General features: G+C 31.9%; 4 protein-coding genes and 1 long non-coding RNA gene across 8 annotated transcripts in view; 3 read left to right on the top strand and 2 right to left on the bottom strand.

The window, feature by feature from the left end:
* The first annotated feature begins 3,903 nt into the window (after positions 1-3,903).
* On the top strand, positions 3,904-5,700 carry LOC143906514 (pheromone-binding protein Gp-9-like). Its single transcript, XM_077422651.1, has 5 exons — positions 3,904-4,045; positions 4,326-4,434; positions 4,647-4,762; positions 5,027-5,141; positions 5,383-5,700. The coding sequence occupies exons 1-5, from the start codon at positions 4,004-4,006 to the stop codon at positions 5,529-5,531; spliced, it is 531 nt and encodes a 176-aa protein (XP_077278777.1). The 5' UTR covers positions 3,904-4,003; the 3' UTR covers positions 5,532-5,700.
* A 424-nt stretch (positions 5,701-6,124) lies between these two features.
* On the top strand, positions 6,125-7,391 carry LOC143906515 (uncharacterized). Its single transcript, XR_013259549.1, has 3 exons — positions 6,125-6,791; positions 6,983-7,087; positions 7,300-7,391. It is a non-coding gene; the product is annotated as an uncharacterized LOC143906515 (long non-coding RNA).
* A 3,515-nt stretch (positions 7,392-10,906) lies between these two features.
* LOC143906513 (uncharacterized) lies at positions 10,907-12,729 on the bottom strand. Its single transcript, XM_077422650.1, has one exon. The coding sequence runs from the start codon at positions 12,716-12,718 to the stop codon at positions 11,918-11,920; it is 801 nt and encodes a 266-aa protein (XP_077278776.1). The 5' UTR covers positions 12,719-12,729; the 3' UTR covers positions 10,907-11,917.
* Positions 12,730-21,023: 8,294 nt separating this feature from the next.
* On the top strand, positions 21,024-21,883 carry LOC143906522 (uncharacterized). Its single transcript, XM_077422662.1, has 3 exons — positions 21,024-21,103; positions 21,259-21,513; positions 21,622-21,883. The coding sequence occupies exons 1-3, from the start codon at positions 21,024-21,026 to the stop codon at positions 21,881-21,883; spliced, it is 597 nt and encodes a 198-aa protein (XP_077278788.1).
* Positions 21,884-22,616: 733 nt separating this feature from the next.
* Positions 22,617-24,198, bottom strand: part of LOC143906528 (uncharacterized) — a 46,740-nt gene continuing 45,158 nt past the window's right edge. For all 4 annotated transcript variants that reach the window (XR_013259553.1, XR_013259554.1, XR_013259552.1 and 1 more), the window contains exon 2: positions 22,617-23,207. Coding sequence is in view for 1 of the 4 variants with exons in the window: in XM_077422675.1 (XP_077278801.1) it covers positions 22,817-23,207 (391 nt within the window). In the remaining 3 variants the exon portion in view is untranslated. The remainder of the gene's footprint in view (positions 23,208-24,198) is intronic.

Below are 24,198 nucleotides of genomic sequence, written 5' to 3'. Positions count from 1 at the left end.
GAAAGTTACCATAACCTATCTATAATTATTGCACGTATCGATTCCTGTTTGCTGATAAATAATTATCCATTTTGTAAGACCTTTTGTAAGACGCATTATCGAAGAAAATAAAATTGTTCCTCATCGATAAATGAATAAATCGAGGTTAACGCCCGACACACACTAATATCTTCCTACTGTATTTTTCTCATTGTACAAGGCTTGCGATCGTTATGCTAGGAAACGCAAACACACGGGAATTAATTCGGCGCTCGTCACCCGGGGGGGATGAGATTTTTCAAGAAGTTACGAAGTACAGAAGAAACTCTCTATACTGTAATAAATAGAATAATCGAGACGATTCGCGCGAGCAACAGCGAATTTGCGAGAAAGAGTCGTTACAGAACAAAACACGTTCGCACTCGACCGCGTCACACGGTGAACTCATGATCAATGTTTACGTTCGCGGCACAGCCGACCGGCATTTCTCGATATATCGATCCACAGATCTCGAAGCACGCCGTATCTCGAAGTCGATCTTTGAAGTCAATTTAACTTATAAATAGGGAAATCAGACTTATTAGTCAAAATGCCTTATTGATCGACAAGACGATTTTCAAAGTCAACGACTTTGAAGTAAAAATGCCCTAATTAAGGAAATCTGCCCTCAAAATTTAGTATTTGGTTTTCACAGTAGGGAAATTCGACTTACAGGTCGAAATTCAGACGAAAACGTTAAATCAGCCATTATTATGAGAACCAGTATGTCCGCCATGATACATCAAAACGCTTTCTAAAATTATAGGCATTATAAAATAAATTATATTATATCTCTCAGAGTAACTAAGAATTGAAAAAAAATCTATTTTGCGATACTTTTCACGTTAGGTGCAAGATTAAAATATTTTTATTGTGCTAAATGCAAAAAATATTATTGCTAAATAATTAACGATTAATTAATAATTGCTTAAATTATTTATTTTCGACATCGCGTAGCTTTTATCGAAGTAAAATAAAATTCTGTACAGAAAATTTTCTTTCGCACTTATATTTCTGTTACATGTCACACGATATTCAGTTTCAAAACCGACGTAGTGGTGGACTCTATTAATATTTTACTCCGAGTTTCCATGGCTGGTTTGAACCATATGCTATGACTGTAGCATAGACCCGTCTTGGTAGAACTAATATGGAATATATATTTTTTCGTGATGTGCAACGCTGCCATCTACTAGATGTTTCAAAGACAAAAGTTAGGTCGAAGAGAAGGCACAAATTGGTCAAAATTACCAAAATATTACCGATATTCGACCTTGTGATAGGTCCATTTCACCGAATCAGACTATGACTTATAAGGCGAAATGCCCTGCATTACCTAATTTCAACCGTAAAATTACTTCAACTTTATTCCCCACTTACCTTCTTTCGACGTCGATTCGACGTAAGTTGGGCTTGGTCGAACAGACTTTTGAACCTATCAGAAGGTCGAATAAACGTAATTTCGCCCTATTTTGCTGCTTGGGTAATCAGATCCATTGCCTACGCAAACCTTTAAGTAAGTAACAAAGTATTTATTTATGAAAACAGTAATTAAATAGATAAAAACTAGTTTTTTTCTTGTACAAAATGTTTCTTAAAATCTGAAGAGAGATTGTGTAGATTGTATTCTTCTTTTTATTTAGCTGTAATAATTACATATAAATATCAATTTACTATATGAATGATTTGTATTTTATAAATAAAATCATTAATTAATTAAAAAGTATTGATTAATTGTTCTGCACATTGTTTTACACGTAATAAAAGTATGTCAATGATTAAAATCTCATGTGAAACAAACTCATACTTGATTTTATGAAAATAGCTCTTGTACACGTCAATGTCCGTTAATAATATTTTGATTGTAATAAACGTAAATTAATTACAGTTACTTCAACAGCAGGAACAAGTTTGAAATTATAAAGAGAATTTTGCGTCTTATATTTTTTTCTTTTTGTTAATCGTTACGGTTAATATCTGATTCGTGCTAAATATGTTCGTCAAACATTTCCGACATTGCCAAAAAATAGTGTCCGAGTTTAAGTAAAATATGTAAAGACAAATCATTAATTTATGTAACATGATAAATATGTATAATATAAATATTAAAAATATAAATAATAAGATATAATCAGAGCACAAATATTGCATATGCAGACACATAATTATAAAAAAATATGCAAAAAATTCCATATATGTGTTTTTATACATCCGAACAACTCGTATCTGTAACAGTAAGTCTAATAAATATTATATAATCTCACTCTTATTACATAATCTCACATTTGCATGACATTTTTACACCATTCTTGACCTCACAACTCTAATCTACGTACATAGTTACTGTTGATAGAAATACATTTAGATATACATTTATTTGCTTTTGTAAAGTTCTCTAATGCATTTACAAAAAGGTAATGAAATTATATATATATATATAGAAATTTATATTTAAAAAATAAAGACATTCATGTTTTATGTTTGCACTCTCGCTCTTGTTGTATTTTTAAAAAACTTAAACGCGTATAGATATTAAGTTTAATTTCGATGATATAATTTCGTGTTTTTATTTTAGAGTAGATATGAACTGTATGAGTAATTAAACATGTTTTGCATAGACAGCCTTTCTTATCATCTGCGTAATTGTTTTTATCATGTAAGCAAAACATTTCCATCATTACAAATGCACAGCTTGCATAATAATGATATTTTTCTTAAACTTAATTATGCACTTTATCTTGTAAACATCGCATCCTTAATTTGAACATTTTTTAAAATAAAATATTGTAATGTATGAATATAAATTTTTAGTAATATGATATATTCTATACAAATAACAAACTACAAGTATTTTTATTTTAGTAAAGAATAACAAAAATATCTATAATAAAGTAGTAAAAAAAGCTTTATATATTACATAAAAGCTTTATATATTTTGGTATTAACACATCATAACATATTTTAATAAATAATAAATGTGAAATTTGTTGATTTTGGCTTGTTTATATATTTATAGTCCTCCAATTTATAGCAAAATTGTTTATTGATTAAAATCAGTAATATATATTAAGTAGTGGCATATAAGAATTTATATATATCCAGTAAATCAGATCCGGTAAAGCGGGTAAAGCGTCTATTTATTTAAATTACGATTTAGTTTCTCTAAAACACAACACATAAATATTTTAAATAAATCCTTGGAATCTACAAAATTTAACAATAATTTTATTATTACTTATTTTATTATTACTATTTATTTTATTTTTATATATTTGCGCCAATGCACTTCGCAAGATAGTATTGGCATATTATCATTATGGTAAATAATCTCTAATACATTAATGTTATATAACTATATGTTTGTACACTAAGAGAAATAATTATTTTTTTTTTAATTTTGTTGATTTATATTAAAACCGGAAGATTGTATGTTACCAAGCAGATGATTTGATTTTGGTTTAACAAAATATTTGTACAAAATATTTTTTTTTTTTTTTTTGTTCTTTTTGACTATTTTGTTTGTTGACTATATTGATTTGTTCTTTTTAACTAAATATTTTATACTATCAATTATACATAATATAACATAACTAAATATTTCTTTGAATAAATTTACTATTTTTAAAAACGTTAATGTTCTTGGTTTATCAAAATTATTTTATTGAGTTAACAAAATTGATCATTAACTTAAAAAAAATAATTTTGTATGATACCATTTTCAGAATTCAATTATTTCATTTTGTTCAAATAATAGACGTGTACTTAATTCAATAAAATAAATAATTGAATCAATAAATTGAATCAATAATTGAATCACAAAATTGTTTTGTTGATTCTACAATATTTTTCCCTCAGTGTATGATCTATGATCTTGTTTCTTTAACCTATGTATTTTATATTTTAGCATGAGAGAGTATATATACGGTGCAGTTGCGGTTGCTATGAATAATTGTGTTCAGTACAGTGGAGATATAATTCGTACAAAATGAAAAGTCTTGTGCTTTGCGCCTGTGTTTTAATACTTGCTGTAAGTACTATTTTATTAAACTACTTAAATAATTTTAATGAGTTACAAGAGATTATTTAAAATAATACACACACACACACACACACACACACACACACACACACACACACACACACACACACACACGCACGCACGCACGCACGCACGCACGCACGCACGCACGCACGCACGCACGCACGCACACACACACACACACACACACACACACACACACACACACACACACACACACACATTAAGAAAAGTATAAAATAAATAAAATAAAAATATTTTTTATAAGTTTCAGTCATCAAGTTCATCAGAACTAAGAAACCGACTTAAAAGTGCAGTTAGATCAAGCATACAAAGTGATGCTGAAGCTTGCTTGACTGAAAATAATATGGCTAGAGGTAAGTTATAATTACACACATCGTTGCCAACTTTCTATTTCTATTTCTTCTTTTGATCAGTTTTAAATTAATTCTGTTTTAACTGATTTGATTGGGCATTTGTCTTACTTACAATTTTTTAATTTTTTAATTAAATTAACATTTTTGTAAAAACGATTTTCAGCTGTAAAAACGTTTTCCTGTACGTTGATCTGTTTTATTTTATTTTATAGATGACTTCTACACAGAAGAAAATATAATGACTAACTTACATGCGAAACCTGAAAATGCAGAGAGAACAGGAAAAAATGGCTGCTTCGTTGCGTGTATCTTAAAGAAACAGAATATAGTAAGTGTTTACAAATATGTTAAATATTTTATACATAATGTCCAATTATGCAATAACTATTAATAAAACGTTATATGTACATAATGACCAATTAATACACAAAGTGATATTATTATATGTTCTTAATAAAAATATATATTATGCTGTTTTTTTAATTCATAATTAATACATTTTAAATTGTATAACTTTTTTAAAGGAACGAAATAATTATATGTTATATTCTACTATTTCCTACTATTTATAATTTCTATTTAATAATATTAGATGGAAGGGACAAACATTAATGAAGCTCAAGTTCATGTAAAAATAAATGAAATGGAAAATGACGGTCCTGAACAAGCCATAGCACACAAAGTTGCGCGTAAATGCATAAAAAAAGGTAAACTATATCTTATTATATTATAATTATTACAAATATATATAAGTACTACGACACTACAGTTACTAGTTACTAAAAAATAAAATATTACAAAAACATGTATTATGTGCACTTTTTCCATGTGCAGTGTGCAAGTTTTGGAACAATACATTTGCTATTAGAATATAATAGTCTCACAGAATATGTTATACATATATTTCAATATTATTTAATTACATTTTTAAAATTTTTATAAATATAGCTAAAAATATTACTCAAGAATGTGAGAAAGGTTGGTCTCTGTACGTGTGCATCGCAGAAGCTATACATAAAATAGATCAACATGATGAACATGACTTAGACCCAGATACAGATGAAGTAACTGAAGCAGTAACAGAACAAGCTGAATAAATACAAATAAATGCAAACATTGAATATCACTCGTATAATTATTAATGCACATTTATAATACATACACAATATAATTTACCTTAAATAAATAGATATATATACGCTCTTGTGTATGTACTTTCTCCATTCTTATTTTTCTGATTTAATAAATGTGCTGCAAATATGAGAATTGTGTTTTAATTTGTTAAAACTCATTTATAAGTATATAAAATAAACACATTTATAAAAACAATTTTAAACCTCTTATTACAATACATTCTTCAATAATAAAGAATTTGTTTATTTTGTAATATTTTTATCATTAAAAACTTCTTTTAGCGCATATTAATAATATTTCTCTCTTACTAATCTCCTTTTTATTGAAACTACAAGAATAGTTTTGTTATCTTTAATTGGTGGTGTTATTGAAATTACGGTACAGTTTGCATTACAGAATTAGTTTTTTTTATAACATACTAGAAATATATTGTATTATTTGTATATTTGTAATCTCGTAGCATAGTCTTAATAAAATAAATTTTTGCATTTAATACTGACATATTATTATTTTAATATGTAACTAAAAAGAGTATTTGCTCTTAAAACATTATAATATTTTACAATTTAATAATGCAAGAATGCTTTACATAAATAAAGCGTATATTTATTAAAATCACGATTTAGTTTCCAAAACACACACAATACACAAATATTTTTAATAAATACTTGGAACCTACAAAATTTGACAATAATTTTATTATTACTTATTTTATTGTTAGAAAAAAGTGTCCTATTACGATACCGAAGTTTCTGCGAAACTAATATAGGTTCTATCTGTTTGTTCCATCATAAACTTATTGCCCTTAGAGTAAAACCTGTTTAGTGGAAAATTCATTATTCAATCGTGCGTGCACTCACCTACGAAAATTTTTAATTCTGCACATGAACTTCCAGCAATCACGCAAAATATATGTGATATCTCATAATACTTTCCTCTACTATTTACTTTATTTCTATATATTTGCGCCAATCCACATCGCAAGACAGTATTGATGTATTATTATTACACAGTAGATAATTTCTAATACATTAATGTTATATAACTAATGTTTGTATGATCTATGATCTTGTTTCTTTAACCTATGTATTTTATATTTTAGCATAAGAGTATATATATACGGTGCAGTTGCGGTTGCTATAAATAATTGTGCTTAGTGCAGTGGAGATAATCTGTACAAAATGAAAAAGCTTGTGCTTTGCGCCTGTGTTTTAATACTTGCTGTAATTACTATTTTAATAAACTACTTAAATAATTTTAATGAGTTACAAGAGATTATTTAAAATAATACACACACACACACACACACACACACACACACACACACACACACACACACACACACACACACACACACATTATATAAGAAAGGTATAAAATAAATAAAATAAAAACATTTTTTATAAGTTTTCAGTCATCAAGCTCATCAGAACTAAAAAACCGGCTTAAAAGTGCAGTTGGAACAAACGTGAACAATGATCTTAAAGCTTGCTTGACTGAAAATGATATGACTAAAAAGGTAAGTTATAATTATACACATCGTTGCCAACTTTCTATTTTCATTTCTTCTTTTAATCAGTTTTAAATTAATTCTGTTTTAACTGATTTGATTGGGCATTTGTCTTACTTACAATTTTTTAATATTTTTATTGAGTTAACATTTTTGTAAAAATGATTTTTTGCTGTAAAAGCGTTTCCCTGTACGTTGATCTATTTTATTTTATTTTATAGATGATGCCTACGACAAAGAAGAGATAATGAATAACTTACATGCGAAACCTGAAAATGCAGAGAGAACAAGAAAAAATAACTGCTGGGTTGCGTGTATCTTCAAAAAACAGAATTTAGTAAGTGTTTACAAATATGTTACATATTTTATATATAATGTCCAATAATGCAATAATAACCTGTCACAATAAATAATAAGACTTCTAATTATTAAAGATTTGGTAATTTAATAATGCAATAATTATTAATAAAAAACGTTATATGTACTTAACGACCAATTAATACACAAAATAATATTATTATATGTTCTTAATAAAAAAAATATATAAGGGGAGACCGGGGCTAAGCCGACACAATTTTTTCAAAGACAATTTTTAATATTTAATTAAAATTTTTAGGCAAATTTTTTTTCAATGGTATATATTTAAAGTGTTTCTTCAGGTACAAAATTGATTCAGGAAGTTTTACATATCGTTATATTATATAAATTTCAATTTGAAATAAATATTTAATTTAAATATGTCTTCCCTCGTATCATACAGCATATACTATTATATTATTCAGTATTCTATCTTTAGATTTTTCTAGTTCATTATAATCATAAACTATCGGAAGGAACTCTAAGTACAATATTTTTATGCATTTGCTTTAGGTATTGTATATATAAACGAACACAATGTTACCATTTAACCGCTTTACGGAATTAAAATCAATTGAATTAATGTTCGTTAATATTAATGCCCGATCTACAATAGCTGTAGTAAGCTGTAGTAAGCCTCAAGCCGTAAGAAATTGACCAATTACAGGCGAATGTGAGGAGAATAATCGACTGTGATTGGTCAATTTCTTACATCTTGAGGCTTACTATACAGCTTACTACAGCTATTGTAGATCGGGCATAATTGTCACTACACCAATTTACAGTTATTTAAAAAAATAACATATAAGAAACAATTGAATCTTTAAACCAAAGCTACCGCGGTTTAAGGAGGCTCTTACCCGGCTGCTCTAATCAATGTAGCAACCGAAAAATTATCATTAATAATTGGTTATAAAATTATCGGAAAATTAAATAAAAAAATAAATAATGATTTTTACATAGTGTAAGAGTAAGTTATATGTTCTATTAGTGTAAATATTAAAATTTATACAATAAGTCAGTTGACTACGTCAGTGCTAAAGAGCAGAACATGCGCGTGTCACAACGTCGTCTGTAGCAGTCTGCAGCTAAGTGAGGTGTAGCCGTGTAGCGTTGTAGCGAATGACGCGATGAAGAGATGGAGCCAAAAGAAAGATATAACGTGAGAATGCTGAGAGGGAAAATGAAAGGAAAATTCGCGAAAATAAAGGTTGTCAATGCGCGAGAGAATAATTATGCCGCTACCATACAGCGCAGAGAAAAGACATGTGCAAGTGAGGTTAGAAACTTCGCGCGATTTTGACACTCGGAAGATCATTTGCCTAACCTGTCGTACGTCATATTAAAACTACAATATCTTTTATAACTCATCGTCAACACCAAGTTTTCTTCTTATCATTAGAAAGATTATTATTTTAACTACAATTCCTTAGTTTTTTGTTTACCTGGCTCGCAAACTTGCTAAGAAAATACATCGCTTCCGGTAAAAATTTTAGTGTTTACCATATGCCCTGTGTTAAAAATGCGAATTTCAATACTGATATTTTTACAGTTTTTATCGTCAACCTATGCTCAAGTTTTGGGCATCGGTCCGTTGTGGTTCACTTTACAACATATATTAATTTCATAAAGATCTGTCATATTATGATCGAGGTAAGAGCCTCCTTAAACACAATTTTACTTCTTTCTAAAGAGCATAAATAAAAATTAATTGCTCGAAGTAAATTAGAATGTATGTATTTATTCAATGTCTTTCCAATTATTATATTTTTTAATTTACTGTAATAATATATTATGTATTATGTCTTACCAAATCTGGCATTTTAACCGCTGGTGGTTGCGGACCTGGGTTTCCTCTCGTTTCCTGACCCGCCGCAACTCTTCGTCTCAGTTCATTGTGTTTATTTACTATAGCCGTCTTTTCAGCATCATTAAGGCCAGTACTATGTACATACGTGTCCGCATGCTCTCGCTGGTCTTGATGACTATGACATGATTTTGTGAAGTTAGTTATAAGAGTACATTCCTAATATATAGATCAAATCCTCTTATTAAGAAATCTTAACGATATTTATTTCTAAAAAAAAGAAATAAAAATTGTTATTTTTATATAGACGGAAAATAATTTAAATAAAATAATTTCTTTTGTATATTATACAGAGTGGATTAAAGTGTTACAAGCTGTTATTTCAGAAAATATGCATTACACCAAAAAATATATTACTTATTGTTAGTTAGATAAAAATTGATGAGTTGCGAGGGCCACAAAACATATAGTATTATTAGTTTGATTTTGAATGTACGCCACTGTAAGCTACAAGATTATGTGAAGTTTACTTTCAATACGAAAATAGTTTGTTTTTATTAATATCATTATATTATCATTATTAATATCATTATTATATATATTTTAAATTTTTGCTTCATTTTTAGTATCCAGCAAAAAATAGAAATTACGTTAATGTGCCTTCTATAATTTGTTTTAGTTATTTAGTTATTACGTGTTTTTAGATAAAAAAAACTCAAAGTATAATACATAATAACAGTATATTAATTATATTTATATATATAATACTCTAGAATCATTTTTATCTTTATTCTAAGATTTTGTTCTACCTTTCTCGTACAAAATTCATCTCGAGTATGAGCATTATTGAATTGTAACATGAACAATTTAATTATGATATATTAATTGCTAAAGCTATATATTATTTTTTTGAAAACTGTTTAAATTAAAAATATTATTTTAATTAAAAAATTTAGTATTTTTCACTTTCTGTTTTTATAGGTAGTTCAATACTGTTATTTTGCCGCATCAGGTGATTCATTGCACTATTAAATCACACAGTGCGTCATGGAAATCCGAGCATTAATAAATCCAGGACCATGAAAAGCTATCAGGTGAATTGAAAAATCACAGTCTGCTCAAATAAGCTTCAGCTTATCATTATACGCGTCAATAGAACTGGACGCTCGAAAACGGCTCGATTTCGGGCTACGCACTTTACTGGTAAATCATCGGTTTTTTTTTCTTTACCCTCTTTTCTATTCTTCCGAGACTGTCGGACGTCAAAAAATGGGGGCCTAGGTGGGCGGGTGGCTATTCGAATCTCCAAGAAAAGATGAATGAAAGCCAGAAGTCCATTCACGCGCGCACCTGACTCCAAGCTTCAAGTCGTGAGAATCGAACCAGAGATTTTTCAAGATCTCTTTCTTTCACCGCGCCCTCTCGCTATCGTAGATATACTACGCCTGAACATCTTCGGGAATCTCGTCGGGAATACAGAGTGTGATACACGGCAATTTTCTCAGTAGCGACGTTTCTTAGGATGCCCCACGATTACGTCTGCATTGCTTTGTGTTATTAGATTTCACGTGTATAGCACGTATAAAAATATGTAAAAAGATTCGAGAAATTTACGCAGTAATTGTAGATTCATTAGCATCGGAAATTAAATTAAATTTTATAGTTATCAATAATTAAATATGAAGAGATGCGGATTGCTTTATAGCAATATAACAATAATTATAAATGCAATTAATCTATTTTAAAATTTCTTTTTTTTTAATGTTAGGTATGTTTTGTACATTATTGAGGTAAAATATAGATTATAACAATATTATGCACCAATGTATATGTATATTATTTTAATCTAAAGATAAAAATAAATTTAGTATTAAAATATTAAATCCAATATATATATATATATAATATATAGATTATATTAATAAATTTAAATATTAGCTGTCCAATAAATATATGTAAATATATCACTAATAATAAAGAAAAATTGTATTTATTTATAAGAATAATTCGAGAAGCAATAAATAAATTCCTCCAAAAAGAGTAACGTTCGGCACCTGTCGCGTCTCTATTATTTTGAAACGATATACCTGATCCGATACAAATTAAGCGCATACAAAGAACTCAGTATTAGAAGCGCTGACTATCGAATTCTCAGTTTTTCATTATACGTTCCGGAAATTCAATTCGCTACGCATTAATAATTATCCGGATCAGGCTGATAGCTTAAGATTGATCTTATGAGAAAATAGTAGATCTTATTGTACTCTTTTTCTTCAAACCCACTATAGAACCCATATAGAAAATAATTATCCAATTGTCAATCTGTTATCGCATCTTCTAGATATAATAACAAATTATTTAATACTAATTTAAGAAAGAAAAAAAAGAAAAAAAAGGAAAAAAGTTACATTTAAAAACTTTTGTTTCCTTTTTTATAATATTTATTTTGCAATATCAATCTCTTTTTTAACGTTTTTTATGTTTGTTTTAGTTTTTTAAAATAAAATTGAAAAAAAAACTTCTTGTTACATGCCATTTTAAACAATATTACTTTATACAAAAATATCAGTGATATTTTTACATACATTATTATTGAGATGATGGAAAAAATTAAATCAAGTTAAGATTCGAGCAAAAGACATACTTAAAAATATTTTGACATTTTATTGCGAAATTTATATTTTCCATTCGTCAAGCTTCTCGCGAGCGTCGATCTTTTCGTCAGTGTCATCTTCATGTTTCTCGTCATCTTTATGTTCCTTATTAATCTCATGTTCATGTTCTTTGTCAGTGTCACCGTCATGTTCCTTGTGTTCCTTGTCAGCATCTTCATGTTCCTCTAATGCCTCAGGTTTAAGGAGATCCTTCTCCTTCTTGGGTAGCCATGGACGCGGTGCCCGGAACTCAAGATCGATTGTTTGTCTCTTATCGCCACTATCGCAGTGCTTCCTAATCCTCAATAAGAATATATTCGGATTTTCCTCAAGATCGATTAGTCTTACCATTTTCGACCTTTTAACTTCCCTACTGCCTTCCATACGATAAGCTGTAGAAGCGCCCCTGGCATCGTCTTTTACGCTTGGATACAACGTGACCGTGCGACATCCCGCCTCCTCGCAGGTTTTCTCCATCGACGGCGCGGGCGCATCCTCACGATTAGTACGACAAAGTTCTAGATTTCCATGAGCCATATCGAACACAACGCCGTCGTCGCACTTTGTTTGGTTCGATGCCGACTCTTTTGAAGCTACTTGACCGATGCATTCGCATGGTGGATCGTACTCCTCTTTGACCGGCTCCTTTTGCATCCTGATGATGACGCGATTGTCATTGATAATAGCTTCGATCTCCTTATACGGCTGTTCCTTTCCAACGATCTTAGATACGACTTTGTCAGTTGGCGCTCGCTCCATGTTGGACATCTCGAGATTCCTCGACTTCGATTCGCTTCTGCTTCTTGAAAACTGCTTGTTCATGCTGTCTTTCGTTGCAGAAATCACCGCAGCGCTTACCGGCCTGCGCGAAGGAGTCGAACACGTCCTAAATGCATCCACATCGCAACAATGAGAATATTGCGGAGGAACTGATGATAAGTGTACGGAAGAAATATACTCTGAACATGATGGAACATGAAGAAAACTTTTACGATTGATGCAGCAACAAGCCTTGTCTTCGGATATCGGATAGATGTTCTTTGGTTTCTTTATAGTTATGAACTGTGTACAACGCTGTGCTGTTTGTATTTGCGAATGACGTAGAGTGCTATATGATTGAAAGCAGCAAGGTGAACAAGGTGCTTGCAATCCGAGTGGTTCAGGAATCGGGGAAGACGGTTTCGCTGGACAGCCACAGTTGTAAGTTGCCGCAATCATTCTTGCTGTTCCGTTTTTGTTATGTATGTGAATAACGAGACTTATCGAGTAACATGATGGCAAATTGTTACATAAATTTTGAGTTATCCGAATGGTAACATGATCCGAGTGACGTTATTGATTTACGGGAAGTGGCAAATCCATGAATGAGCAAATCTGCGATATGTATTTGTTTTTTAACGCAAAATGAATTATGCGCCAAATTGAAAGATCGATTTTAGCAAACTGCGTCAAGCGTCAATCCCAATATTCCCATTCCCATATTCCCAATAGAATCATATATCTTTACAGTTTACAAAAATGGGACGTTAAATAAGGATACAATAACCTCACTTTCAATGAACATTATATCACAAACTTTAAATTATCCATAAAAATGCAGTTTTCCAAAGGTAAATATTAAGAAATGTCTGTTTTACTTCAATATTTTATACATATAAATCTAAATCAAAATTATTTACTTGAAATTTAATTCAACAACCAATGTTTTATTTTTAAGAATGATTATTTCTTACTATATTTAATTATAAAATAGATTAATAAAAAATAAAAAAAAGATATTCTTTTACAATATTAAATTAAAAATAAAATAATTATATAACATTTTTTTAATAGAACATAAATATTCATATATATGTTAAGATATATATATCTCCACGCGGAGGTTGCACGGTCGAATTTATACCTTTCTTGTGTGCGAGTGTACGTGTGTGATAGGTGCGCGCGAACGAATGTGTGTGTAGATGAATGTGTGGATGGACATGTACGTGTATGTGCGTGTGTACGTAAAGTAACAGAACTGTTGGTTATTTTACTGCACAATGATGAGCACACAATTTTTAATACAGTATATAAAGTTCAATCGTCCAAAAGTGATACAGAATAAATGTGATACAAAATAAATGAGGTATAAAAGTGTTTCTCAAGAATGAGCTCAAAAGACATATCAAATTCTTAACGTTCTCGGTCTGACCGCTTGCGCACGTCCGATACAGAAAAATCAGTTCGATTTTGCTTTATAGTCATTGGATGTTTGTTTTCATGCGTATCTACTTGCTCGCGACCTAAACAACAGATGAGGTAACACACTCTTTAGCGCTCGATTTAAATTGAGATTACCTCATCCAATATTAACATACGCGTATAGAACTCGTGATTCGTCACTTTGGTGGTATTTTAAGATTCCAAACTACCATCTATACCTTGCTGCGCAAATAAATAAATAAAAAAATGCAACTTCCGGGTGAAGATAATCATCTTGTGTAATTTCAATGCCTGCGGCGGAGCCTCTCCTCTGCACAAAAAATAATTTAACTCCCAGCTTATCCCTAGAAACTTTAATCAAATAGGGAATAGTGAGAGAGGCAATCGGAGCCACGCGCGGGAATTATTGCGCAATCAAAATATAGTCAATAAGATAAAATATATTAGTCATTGTCAATACATATTTGGACGTTTCGACACTTTCTTTGTGTCATCTTCAGCGTGTGAACAAAATTAATATACATGAAAATTACAAACGATATAAAATCAAAGGTCAAAAGCGATATAGTCGATCGGTCGACAAGCGCAGTCGAATCAATAAAATAATAAAATTTTTATTATTTTAACCTTCCGATTTTTTACCAACGCTTCACTGACTCACGACACGTCAGAGTGACAGGTGCATTTTAAGGATGTATGTGTCGCGTACAATCCTTGCTAAAAGTTAAACTTTCAATAAAAGAAGACTTTGCATATATGTCAAACAACTCAAAATGTTTTATATGTTAAGGGATTACCGTTAATAGTTTGAGTATGACTTTTTGTTATTTAAATAATTAGTATTGTTTAAACAATTAAAAAAATTGTTTTGTTACAAAAAATTTTAAAACTTAAAATACAATATCAATGATGTTTACACATAAAAAAAAGTTTAAGAAATATCTTAATGGTTTATTTATATTTTTTTTATATTTACAGCAAAAATGTTGATTCTCTATAAGGGATAATGTTAATTTTATCAACTTTAAACTTAAATAACTCTTAATTAGCTTCAAAATTGTACAGTGTTTTTAATTTAGAAATGAAATACCTCCAATACATCCTTAATTACAATAACTTTTAAACCAGTAAGAGAATTGTGCTGAAATTTTAGATTTTTAAATTTTTCGTAATGCTTTGAGATGTCACCCATACATCCTTAACACTGCGACTTTCTATTCTGTAATGCTCCGTAAGTAAGAAATTAGAATTGTAATCTTGTAGATTTTAATATTGATACATTACGTTATTTAATAATATATTGCGACTCCGATTTACGCTTTAGAAAAGACAATCAATTTTGAATCTTTCTTTTCTTCCTGGTCTTCCAACCTGGGAGTTAAGCGTCGAAGATGCGATATCGATTCGGAGCAATTTGCATACTGGGATATCCACAGCCTGACAGACTACTGAACATTCGTATGATTTTTATTATTTTAGTGATTTGACTGCGCTTGTCGACCGATCGACTATATTATTTTATCGCTTTTGACTTTTAATTTCATATTGTTTGTAATTTTTATGAATATTAATTTTGTTTACACGCTGAGGATGACACAAAGAAAGTGTCGAATCGTCCGAATATGTATTGACACAATGACTAATATATATTTTATCTTATTGACTATATTTTGATTGCGCAATAATTACCGCGCGTGACTTCGATTGCCTCTCTCACTATTCCCTATTTGATTTATTCAGGAGAGCCTATACTTAGTTTATTATGCTTTAATCAAGACGCTTGGACATTCCGCAGGATTGAGTCATTCCGCAAAATTGACCAGTCATAAATGGCCAGTTGGGTCGTATTAAACCGTCTCCTTTGTTAATTATTATACTGGCGAAGAAAAAGATTACCACAGATTTATGTACATATATACATATATGTAGGTCCAGAGTCCAGAGGTATGTTCCGGGACTGTTTACGTTTTTTAAAGTGTACAGTCCTGGAATATAACGCTATATATATAATCAGATTCAAAAAACTGTCCCGAAAATTGCCGTAGGACATCAATTTTTTCCAGGACAGTCCTGGAAACTGCCAAATGTCCCGGAATATACCAATATCAAAAATAAAAGTCCCGGAACATACTTCCGGACCTACATATATATATATATATATATATATATATATATATATATATATTATATATATTATATATATATATGGTGTATATATGTTTATATATATATGTATACAGAGAAAAATGAAAATTTCAAAAATCTGGACAGCGTTTAAAGATATCTTATTCAAATTTGATATGCGTCCATGTAATATTAAAAACCCATTTTTCCAGTGCCGATAAAATATTTTTTAATCCACCACGAGCGTGCGTATGGGTAATTCTGTATTTTAAAAACAAAACAGTTTAAGGGACATATTTATACTTTTTTTTCCTAAAATAAACCTGCACAAAATATTCCCTTCAATTTTTGTACTTACTAAGAAAACACTCTGTATATATAATGTAAAATATATTAAGGTAATTTAATAATAAAACTGTTAACTATTAACTGTTAATAAACTGTTTTAACAAGATACATGCCTCTGTCCTTCAATATCTCATCCGTCTTGTCCATCGTCATCCTCGTCACATTCACTCGTCAAGGATGTTTGTTCAAAATATTACCAAGAGATCGGAGCAGAGATAATTAGCAACCAGCTGATTATTAGATTGGAGAAAGATAAAAACAAGTCAAAAAAGAAACGGGAAGAGTGGGATCCACCTTGCGACTGCATAGAAATTCAAAGACCAACGAGCAAAACAGGCCCGAAAATAATCAACGCAGATTATGACGATCGCATTGTATTTCGCGTTCACTCGGCATTCCGTCTCCACGGAAAGGAAGATCCTTATAAATCGCAAACTATCGCCTATAAAGTTTGTTCAACTTTATATTTTGAGAAATTGTTGGTTTTTGACTCGCGGCATAATAGTAATAAAACAGATTAATTATTATAAATAAAACAAGATTATATTGCGAGTCAGGAATTACCATTTCTAATTTTGTAAATATTTTGTATATTTTAATAATTTCGTAATTGAGATAAACGTAATATCATTATAGAGGTTTTTAATCTGTACAATGAAGAGACTTTATTCAGAAGAAAATTATGTATTAGAAATAAATCGGAATAAACAAAAACTTTAAGAAAATGTACAACTTTAATTTTAACTTTGCCGGAAAAAAATTAACTGTTTTAACCAGATTTGTATCTCTGTTCCTTAATATTTTATTTAAAATTTTATTTAATGCCTACAGATCGGATCATGCAGAGATGGACAGGATATTCACCAATGCAAAACCATCACTGTCTATCCTCAATTTAGCTCCGGAACGCAAGAAGTATATAGCGATCATATAACAGAGAGCACTCAGGATATCTTTTTACTTAGAATTAAAAAGAAAGCGGAATACTCTGAGCAGAAAGATAGGAACGTCGAACTTGAACTCAGAACACCTAAACTACCTTCAATACCGCCACCTGCACCTGCACCCGCACCTGCGTCTGCATTTGCAATTGCACCACCTCAAACCGTTACCGATGTAGATGTAGAAGATGAAAAGAAATCGGACGTGAAAGAGGAAATTCCAAAGCAGCCAACAAGCGCAAAAGAAAAAAAACACAAACGAAAGAAGAAAGGAAAATAATTGTCAGCTTAAATGTAACATTTATATTGGCTTATCATATTTTTATTCAAAATTATATTAAATAATTCAAAATAAAAATTAAGTGTAACTCTGTCAATTACATAAAAATTTAAAAAAATATGCTTTTCTTTATATTTTATATTTTACAAAGTGATAATTTTGTATACACATGTCTCTTTAGTTTGCCTAATTTTTTCGTGAAGAATGAATTTATCTTATATAGATGACTGAAGTTTAAAGTAAAAAAAAAAAGGATATACTTCCGAATGACTCTTGCTCCCGATCGACATAAAGCTTACATAAGTTGTTTTCGTTGTGAAAAATGCGCATTTTATTCCTCACATCTAAAACAACTTATAAAACTTTAGGCCGATCGGGACAAGGGTCATTCAAAAGTATCTACACCCTAAAAAAAAGAAAATATTTGTGACATTAGTAAACAATTAACGTAAATAGAGGTAACCGGAACGTTTTTTCGGGCATCCAAGGAACATAAATATCATGAACTTGGATCGGTAGCCATCGATGACACTCGGAAGAAAAGATTGGACTCCGTTTACCACTATGCAGATGGAATCTTCAATGAAATACACGTTGTATGCTGAATACGAAACTCAGCTTGCGTCCAGCTTATTCATCGGTTTTGACCGAGTAGCCGTGCAAAATTGCTTCGTTATGGTTGACCAGATGAGCCTCTCGGTCTTGACTCGTTTCCTTTCCTCTTTTCCTTGACTGTCCATACAAAGGGCCTCACACAACAGTCAATAACACAGCATGCCATTGGAGACCGTATTATTAAAGCTTATATTATCATAATTGCTTACTAACTTCATCATCTTCTTCGCTGACTTGTAAGCGAACGAGCTTATATAACTATCGAAGAACAGACGCAAGGATTATTTATCGTTACATCTCAGATGCCGAAATTTATAACTTTGCAATCTCCGGGTATGTTACTAAATCAATAAAAAATATACGAAAATGACTGATAATTATTTTCGCACATTTTTCACACCAATGCGTAAAATCATACGTATATTTTATTTATCCTTACGAGACAAGATATTTGGAGTTCTCTACTTAATTTACAACTTTCCTTTTTTAAATGAAAAAAAAAATTCATTTGTCATTCTGCTATTAAATAACAATACAATACGGATATGTCTCTATTGGAGTTTAGTCGTTCTTCTTCTCTTAAAAGCAGTTTATAGGAGATAGGTACTCGAAACATTTTAGACTGTCCCCATATTTTCTCGGCATTGTCACCGATTCTCTCTTCGAGGTCGTCACAGTCGGCGAATCACGAATATATACGCCCGCGGGCGTCGGCGTCGTCCGCGACCGTGGTGTCTATCCGACATGTAAAAGTTAAACGTACAAAAGAGGAGAATGGATGTCGCGATTATCGGTGTGTAAGGGGAGAGCGAGGGGGTCACAATATACCGCGGTAGACGCGGGGGTAAGAAGATATGCCGAGGGCGGTTTCGTAATATCGTGAATGGCGTGGGAGTTCATAAAGGTGTCGTTCGCATTCTGTGTGGTCGCGTTTAAGGGCGGTGACAATGGCGCTGGCCAATAAATTAGGACGCCACGGAGGTAAGAGCGCGCATCTCTCGATGCACACATGCACGGGGGGAGGGGGGAGAGAATCGGAGAAACAGCGTGACGAGCATGGTCGCGGCGGTGGTGTGAGTGAAAAGCTACTCGTTTTTCCTAAGCCGTGACGGGCTAAAGAGGAGTCTGCGGTCGCTGTTGAATGGAGCGACAAGTGACCGCGATATTGTACGTGGGATGGCTGTCTAAGGGCCGGAACGAGCTTAGGAGAGGATCTCGACACGCGAGATCGGACGTTTTTCGGGATGAAAGAACGACGATAATTCATGGGCCACTCGTGAAAACGCGTAAAATCGAGATATTTTTTTCGCACGCTTGGACAGAAGCAGAATTGAAGATGACATAGTAGCGTCTCGATTAAAGAAAACTCTCGTACCGCAAACGTTCATATCACACAAATAAAATGTTTGTTGAGAAAATAATAAAATAATTCCGATTGAGATAGAATAATCTTGTTGAAATTACTAAGTTTAAACGTAGATATATTTCCTCATTTCTAATAAACTTTTGTAATTAGTGACTAATTACGTATTGCAATTAAAAGTACTTCAGATATATTATGAAAATAATTGTCTACGAATGTACAAATAAAAGAATGGTACAAATATGACAGAGGAGTTAATGTTTTATTATAAAACAATAACGTCAGAAAACAATAACGTTATAATAAGTTTTGAAAGTTACTTTGCTTCCCTCCTTGCAAATTAGCAAATTATTTTTAGCCTGGTATAATTCGCTCGTTTTCCGTTAATATTACTAATTGTCGCGAACAGCAAGGGAATAAATAAATCAGCGGGCACGTTCGCCGCGGGCGGTAACGAGCATGATCATTCAGGGTGGTCCGCCGATTGTGGCGTCGGAAATTGTAACCGAAGCTGCTTGATCTGCGAACGAAAGATATATAGGGGAAAAGCCGTAATATCATCATTATATTACGTCACACAGATGCGCGGATCGGGGGATCTCGAGACCGCCGTTTTTATATTGCGGTTACCGCGCCATTGTCGCGCGCCGATGTCCACAAAAGGGTCTCAGCAGGACTCCCGCGGAGAGAAGGTTTACCGCATAGCGGGGTTGCTGATTGGTCGGTTCCCCTGTCAACAGTTATGGTAATAATCTGTACGCACTTCCTGTATATCTTCCCTTTCCGATCACCTGCCAATTCTGCGAAGGCATTCTCGCCGAAATTGAAAAATATGTCACACGAGTATATCATTACTCTTTACTTTTCTCTACAACGCATGATAAAACGTCAGATAATGCGTAAATGTGTTGCTTTATAAGAAAAAAATTTCTGATAAAGAGTAATTTCTGTTAAAATCCTAATTATTTTCAAACGTGTTTCCGAGTATGTTACAAATAAAATATAATTTATATAAAGTGAATGTCGCGCAAAGTTGAAAGTTGTAGATATTTGACGTTTTAGCTCACTCTGAACGTTATGTTTTATTGCGAAAATTTGCACAAATGCGGTCGTCGTTACTGAACATGCATCGGCCATGCATCGGCTATATCTGCATTTTGTAAAAAGAATATAAAAAATTAGCAGTATATGGTGATTGTTTTGAGATAATCGCGAGCGATAAATCGTTCCTGCCAGGGAAAATGTTGGCGAATCATGCTGGAACCACTAATAGTTTTGACAATGCTGAATTGCATTTTCATGTTCAGTTCCACAGTCACGACCTGCGCATTGTGGTAGTTATATCCGTCGTAAACTATTAAATATTTTGTTGCAATTTTCTGTGACTAGAGTGTAAATAGTTATACAGTGTGAATTATTAAATCTCTCGGCGTTATTTAAATAAGTGTTATAATTATACGTGCCACTAACAATTTCGTTGTATACCCAGGTGGCAATATCAGGGCCACCGTTGTTGTCCTAGAAAAACTGATGCTCAACAAAAATTTGACTCAAAAAGATCGAAGAGCTATACTTTACGAACTGCTAAAAAGCGAGGAAAATCAAATTTGGACGGCTACGCTAATTTCGTTAGCAAGTCCGGCACGAATGGCAGTCGCGAGTACAGAAGTAAAAAAACCCAGAAAAAAAGATCTAAGAAAGGTTTGGAATATCGAAAGAAAGGCGGAGAGAAAATATCATTCCCGTAAATTGCGTTTTATTTCATCTCTTTTCTTATTTTTCTATTTTTGCGTTGTAAATAATATATTTTTTAATAATATAACTTATTGTACTTACTGAATGTTCATTTCAGAGATGAACTGGAAATAATGAAGCTCGATAAAAAAGCTAAAATGTCGGAGGCTTCTCAAACGATAAATGATACAAAGTCGACGATCATAATGGAGTTTTCAACGGTCCAAAAAGTTGTGCAGATTGTCGATGCAGATTCCGATGTTAATTCAACGCAAGCTCCTTTCAAAGAAATTATCATCCAGAAAAATACGGCGGACAAAAAGCGTGATCATAACGTCGAGCAGAATTTCGAGGCTACCGTAGCCGCTAATAATTCTTAACATATTGTCATAACAGATTAATAAATTAACGACATAAATTTGTTACGTAGATATCGTAAATTCTAAAATAATGATAAAAAAATAAGAGATAACTTTTATAAATATAAATCAAGATTGTACAGCTAACAAGATGCCTAACATTTGAGATTTCGTCTTATTTGTTGTGTTTAAATTTATTTAAAAAAAACTTGTATACGAATGAATGTAAACAAATTGCTTTTTTAATTTTTAGGTTGCCATTTTTTTTTTTATTAAAATAGCATCCTTTTTTTCCCAAAAATATATTTATATAAATAACATATACACATGGTGCAAAATATGTCGAGATTTGTTCAGAGCCATAAATAATGTGACTTCCGCGGCAGTCTAAAGGTTAATAAATGCAGGATACTATAAAAATATACATTTTTTTTTTTATTTAAAGTATAGGTTTCAATGGATCCAAATCCGCATGAATATAGAAACCGGGCTAACTAAAAACCAGCGCCGTAAATGATGCGCAAAAGTTTTATTTATATTTTTATTTTACATATTTTTCAACCGATTTTCGAATCGATTTAATTAGGTGTAGGGGGGAATATTTTACTACTCCAACCGGAGCTATGTTTCAAGTCTGACAAATCTAGTCGGCACGCCGTCAAAAGGTTGTAAAATATGTAAAATAAAAATATATTATATATGTATAAATAAAACTTTCGCGCATCATTTACCGCGCTGGTTCTTATATAGTTAGCCCGGTTTCTATATTCATACATTTTTTTTATTAATCAATATCATTATTAATTTGATTATGCTGGAAAAAATAATCAGCGCATTCTTTATTATCATTTGACACTTTTATTTGATTTTCATATTCCGCATATTCCACTTATTTTTTAATTCTTGACATCGCCAATTTTTACCTCAAAGTCTTTTACAAGCACGATATTAGTTTCAGTCTGCTTTCACGTCTGTGTTTGCGCTATCCCTCTTGTTCAAAGAATCATCCGACTTGTTGTAACTATTCGAATGTTCAATCTGTCTGTTGCATATCTGCGATGTTTCCCTACTCTTTTCCGTGCACCGGCGACGTGCGTTTCGACGTCCTCCTGATCGAGCGCACATTTTTTCCCTAACGCACGATCTACATTCTCGTTGATCTTCACGATTGCGTTCAAAGCAAGGCAAATCCTTGAGTCTAGGCCGTTGCGCGTGAACTGTGCCAGCTCTCACGCATCTCGGGGAATCACGCGAACGTGCTCTCCGGTGTTTCTGCATCGGCTTTCTACGCACGCAACACTCGCTCGAATCCGCTTTTCGAAGATTCTTTGAGAATCTTGGAAAACTAAGAATAAAAAGGAGTAAATTAACCGAAGAAACATACAGCTACAAATATGTTTCAGCACACTCTTATCGCTCTTATCGTTTCGACTCACAACCATTACGAGCTCGTACCATACCGAAAAGAAGATACACCAGATGCATGTTATGCAAGCGCTGTTGCATATAGTAATACAGTCCACCATCTCGCAAAAAACTTCGCATTTTGTGACTTAGGATGACGTTTACAAGTTCATGTCCCAATAAGAGATAAATTTAACTTTTCAAGATATAATAATAAAGTTTCCGATTATGTATACTGATAGTATCAACGTCGCAAATAATTGTGTAATAACCTAATAACAACGTAATGGTGACACATGAAGTACAAAACGACTAATAGTTATATTGCTTCTATAGCTGTCAACTGCAACACTGTTTCGCGGTCGGAAAAATAGAGCCAACATTTTCGTCGGTTTTGTGTCACGTCGTGCAAAATATCGTCATGTCTCTCACGTGCAATCATTGATTTCCAAATGCATCTAGGATGTTAAAGATTATTGCGTTATGCAGTTGCGCTTGTCCGTGATAAACTCTTGGGCTTCAAGTGTGAGTTTAACCTGCCTATTCTTGTCTATTTCATGTATTCTTTCAATTTCGAACTATGTAATTTGCTAATTTTTAATGCTTAACCAGAAAGCTGTGGTTTGGAGGATTTTGAGTACAATACTAAATTATATTTTGAGTACAATATTAAATTATAATCGAAGGAAAATACACGTTTTATACCCACCCAGTAATCAAGAAACGTCAAGAAACGTTTTAAAAATTCTTGCATTTTGCTGAACGTTACACAATTAATTGTTGATTTTGCTGTGCATTTGCTGTAATAATGTTGCATTATAACGTTACGCTCCGCGTCGAGCAGGATAATTTACGACTTTTATAATATTCTTGCGGAAGTTTGTAATTCCATACAGATATTTTCACAATTGGATGCATGGTGCATCGATTAC

This window comes from Temnothorax americanus, unplaced genomic scaffold, assembly GCF_048541705.1.
Source record: "Temnothorax americanus isolate GAGA-0224 unplaced genomic scaffold, ASM4854170v1 Scaffold72, whole genome shotgun sequence".
In the NCBI taxonomy this organism is placed as follows: Eukaryota; Metazoa; Arthropoda; class Insecta; order Hymenoptera; family Formicidae; genus Temnothorax; species Temnothorax americanus.
Note: the sequence above shows the minus strand (reverse complement) of the source record. Positions and strands in the feature narration are given on the sequence as shown.

Excerpts from the sequence above, each read along its gene's own strand:
- LOC143906514 (XM_077422651.1), top strand. The coding sequence starts at position 4,004 with ATGAAAAGTCTTGTGCTTTGCGCCTGTGTTTTAATACTTGCT. Across the intron at positions 4,046-4,325 it reads CCTGTGTTTTAATACTTGCT|TTTCAGTCATCAAGTTCATC; the intron begins GTAAGTACTATT and ends ATTTTTTATAAG. Across the intron at positions 4,763-5,026 it reads TCTTAAAGAAACAGAATATA|ATGGAAGGGACAAACATTAA; the intron begins GTAAGTGTTTAC and ends TAATAATATTAG.
- LOC143906513 (XM_077422650.1), bottom strand. The coding sequence starts at position 12,718 with ATGAACAAGCAGTTTTCAAGAAGCAGAAGCGAATCGAAGTCGAGGAAT.
- LOC143906522 (XM_077422662.1), top strand. The coding sequence starts at position 21,024 with ATGCTGGAACCACTAATAGTTTTGACAATGCTGAATTGCATTTTCATG. Across the intron at positions 21,104-21,258 it reads GTCACGACCTGCGCATTGTG|GTGGCAATATCAGGGCCACC; the intron begins GTAGTTATATCC and ends TTGTATACCCAG. Across the intron at positions 21,514-21,621 it reads GGAGAGAAAATATCATTCCC|AGATGAACTGGAAATAATGA; the intron begins GTAAATTGCGTT and ends TGTTCATTTCAG.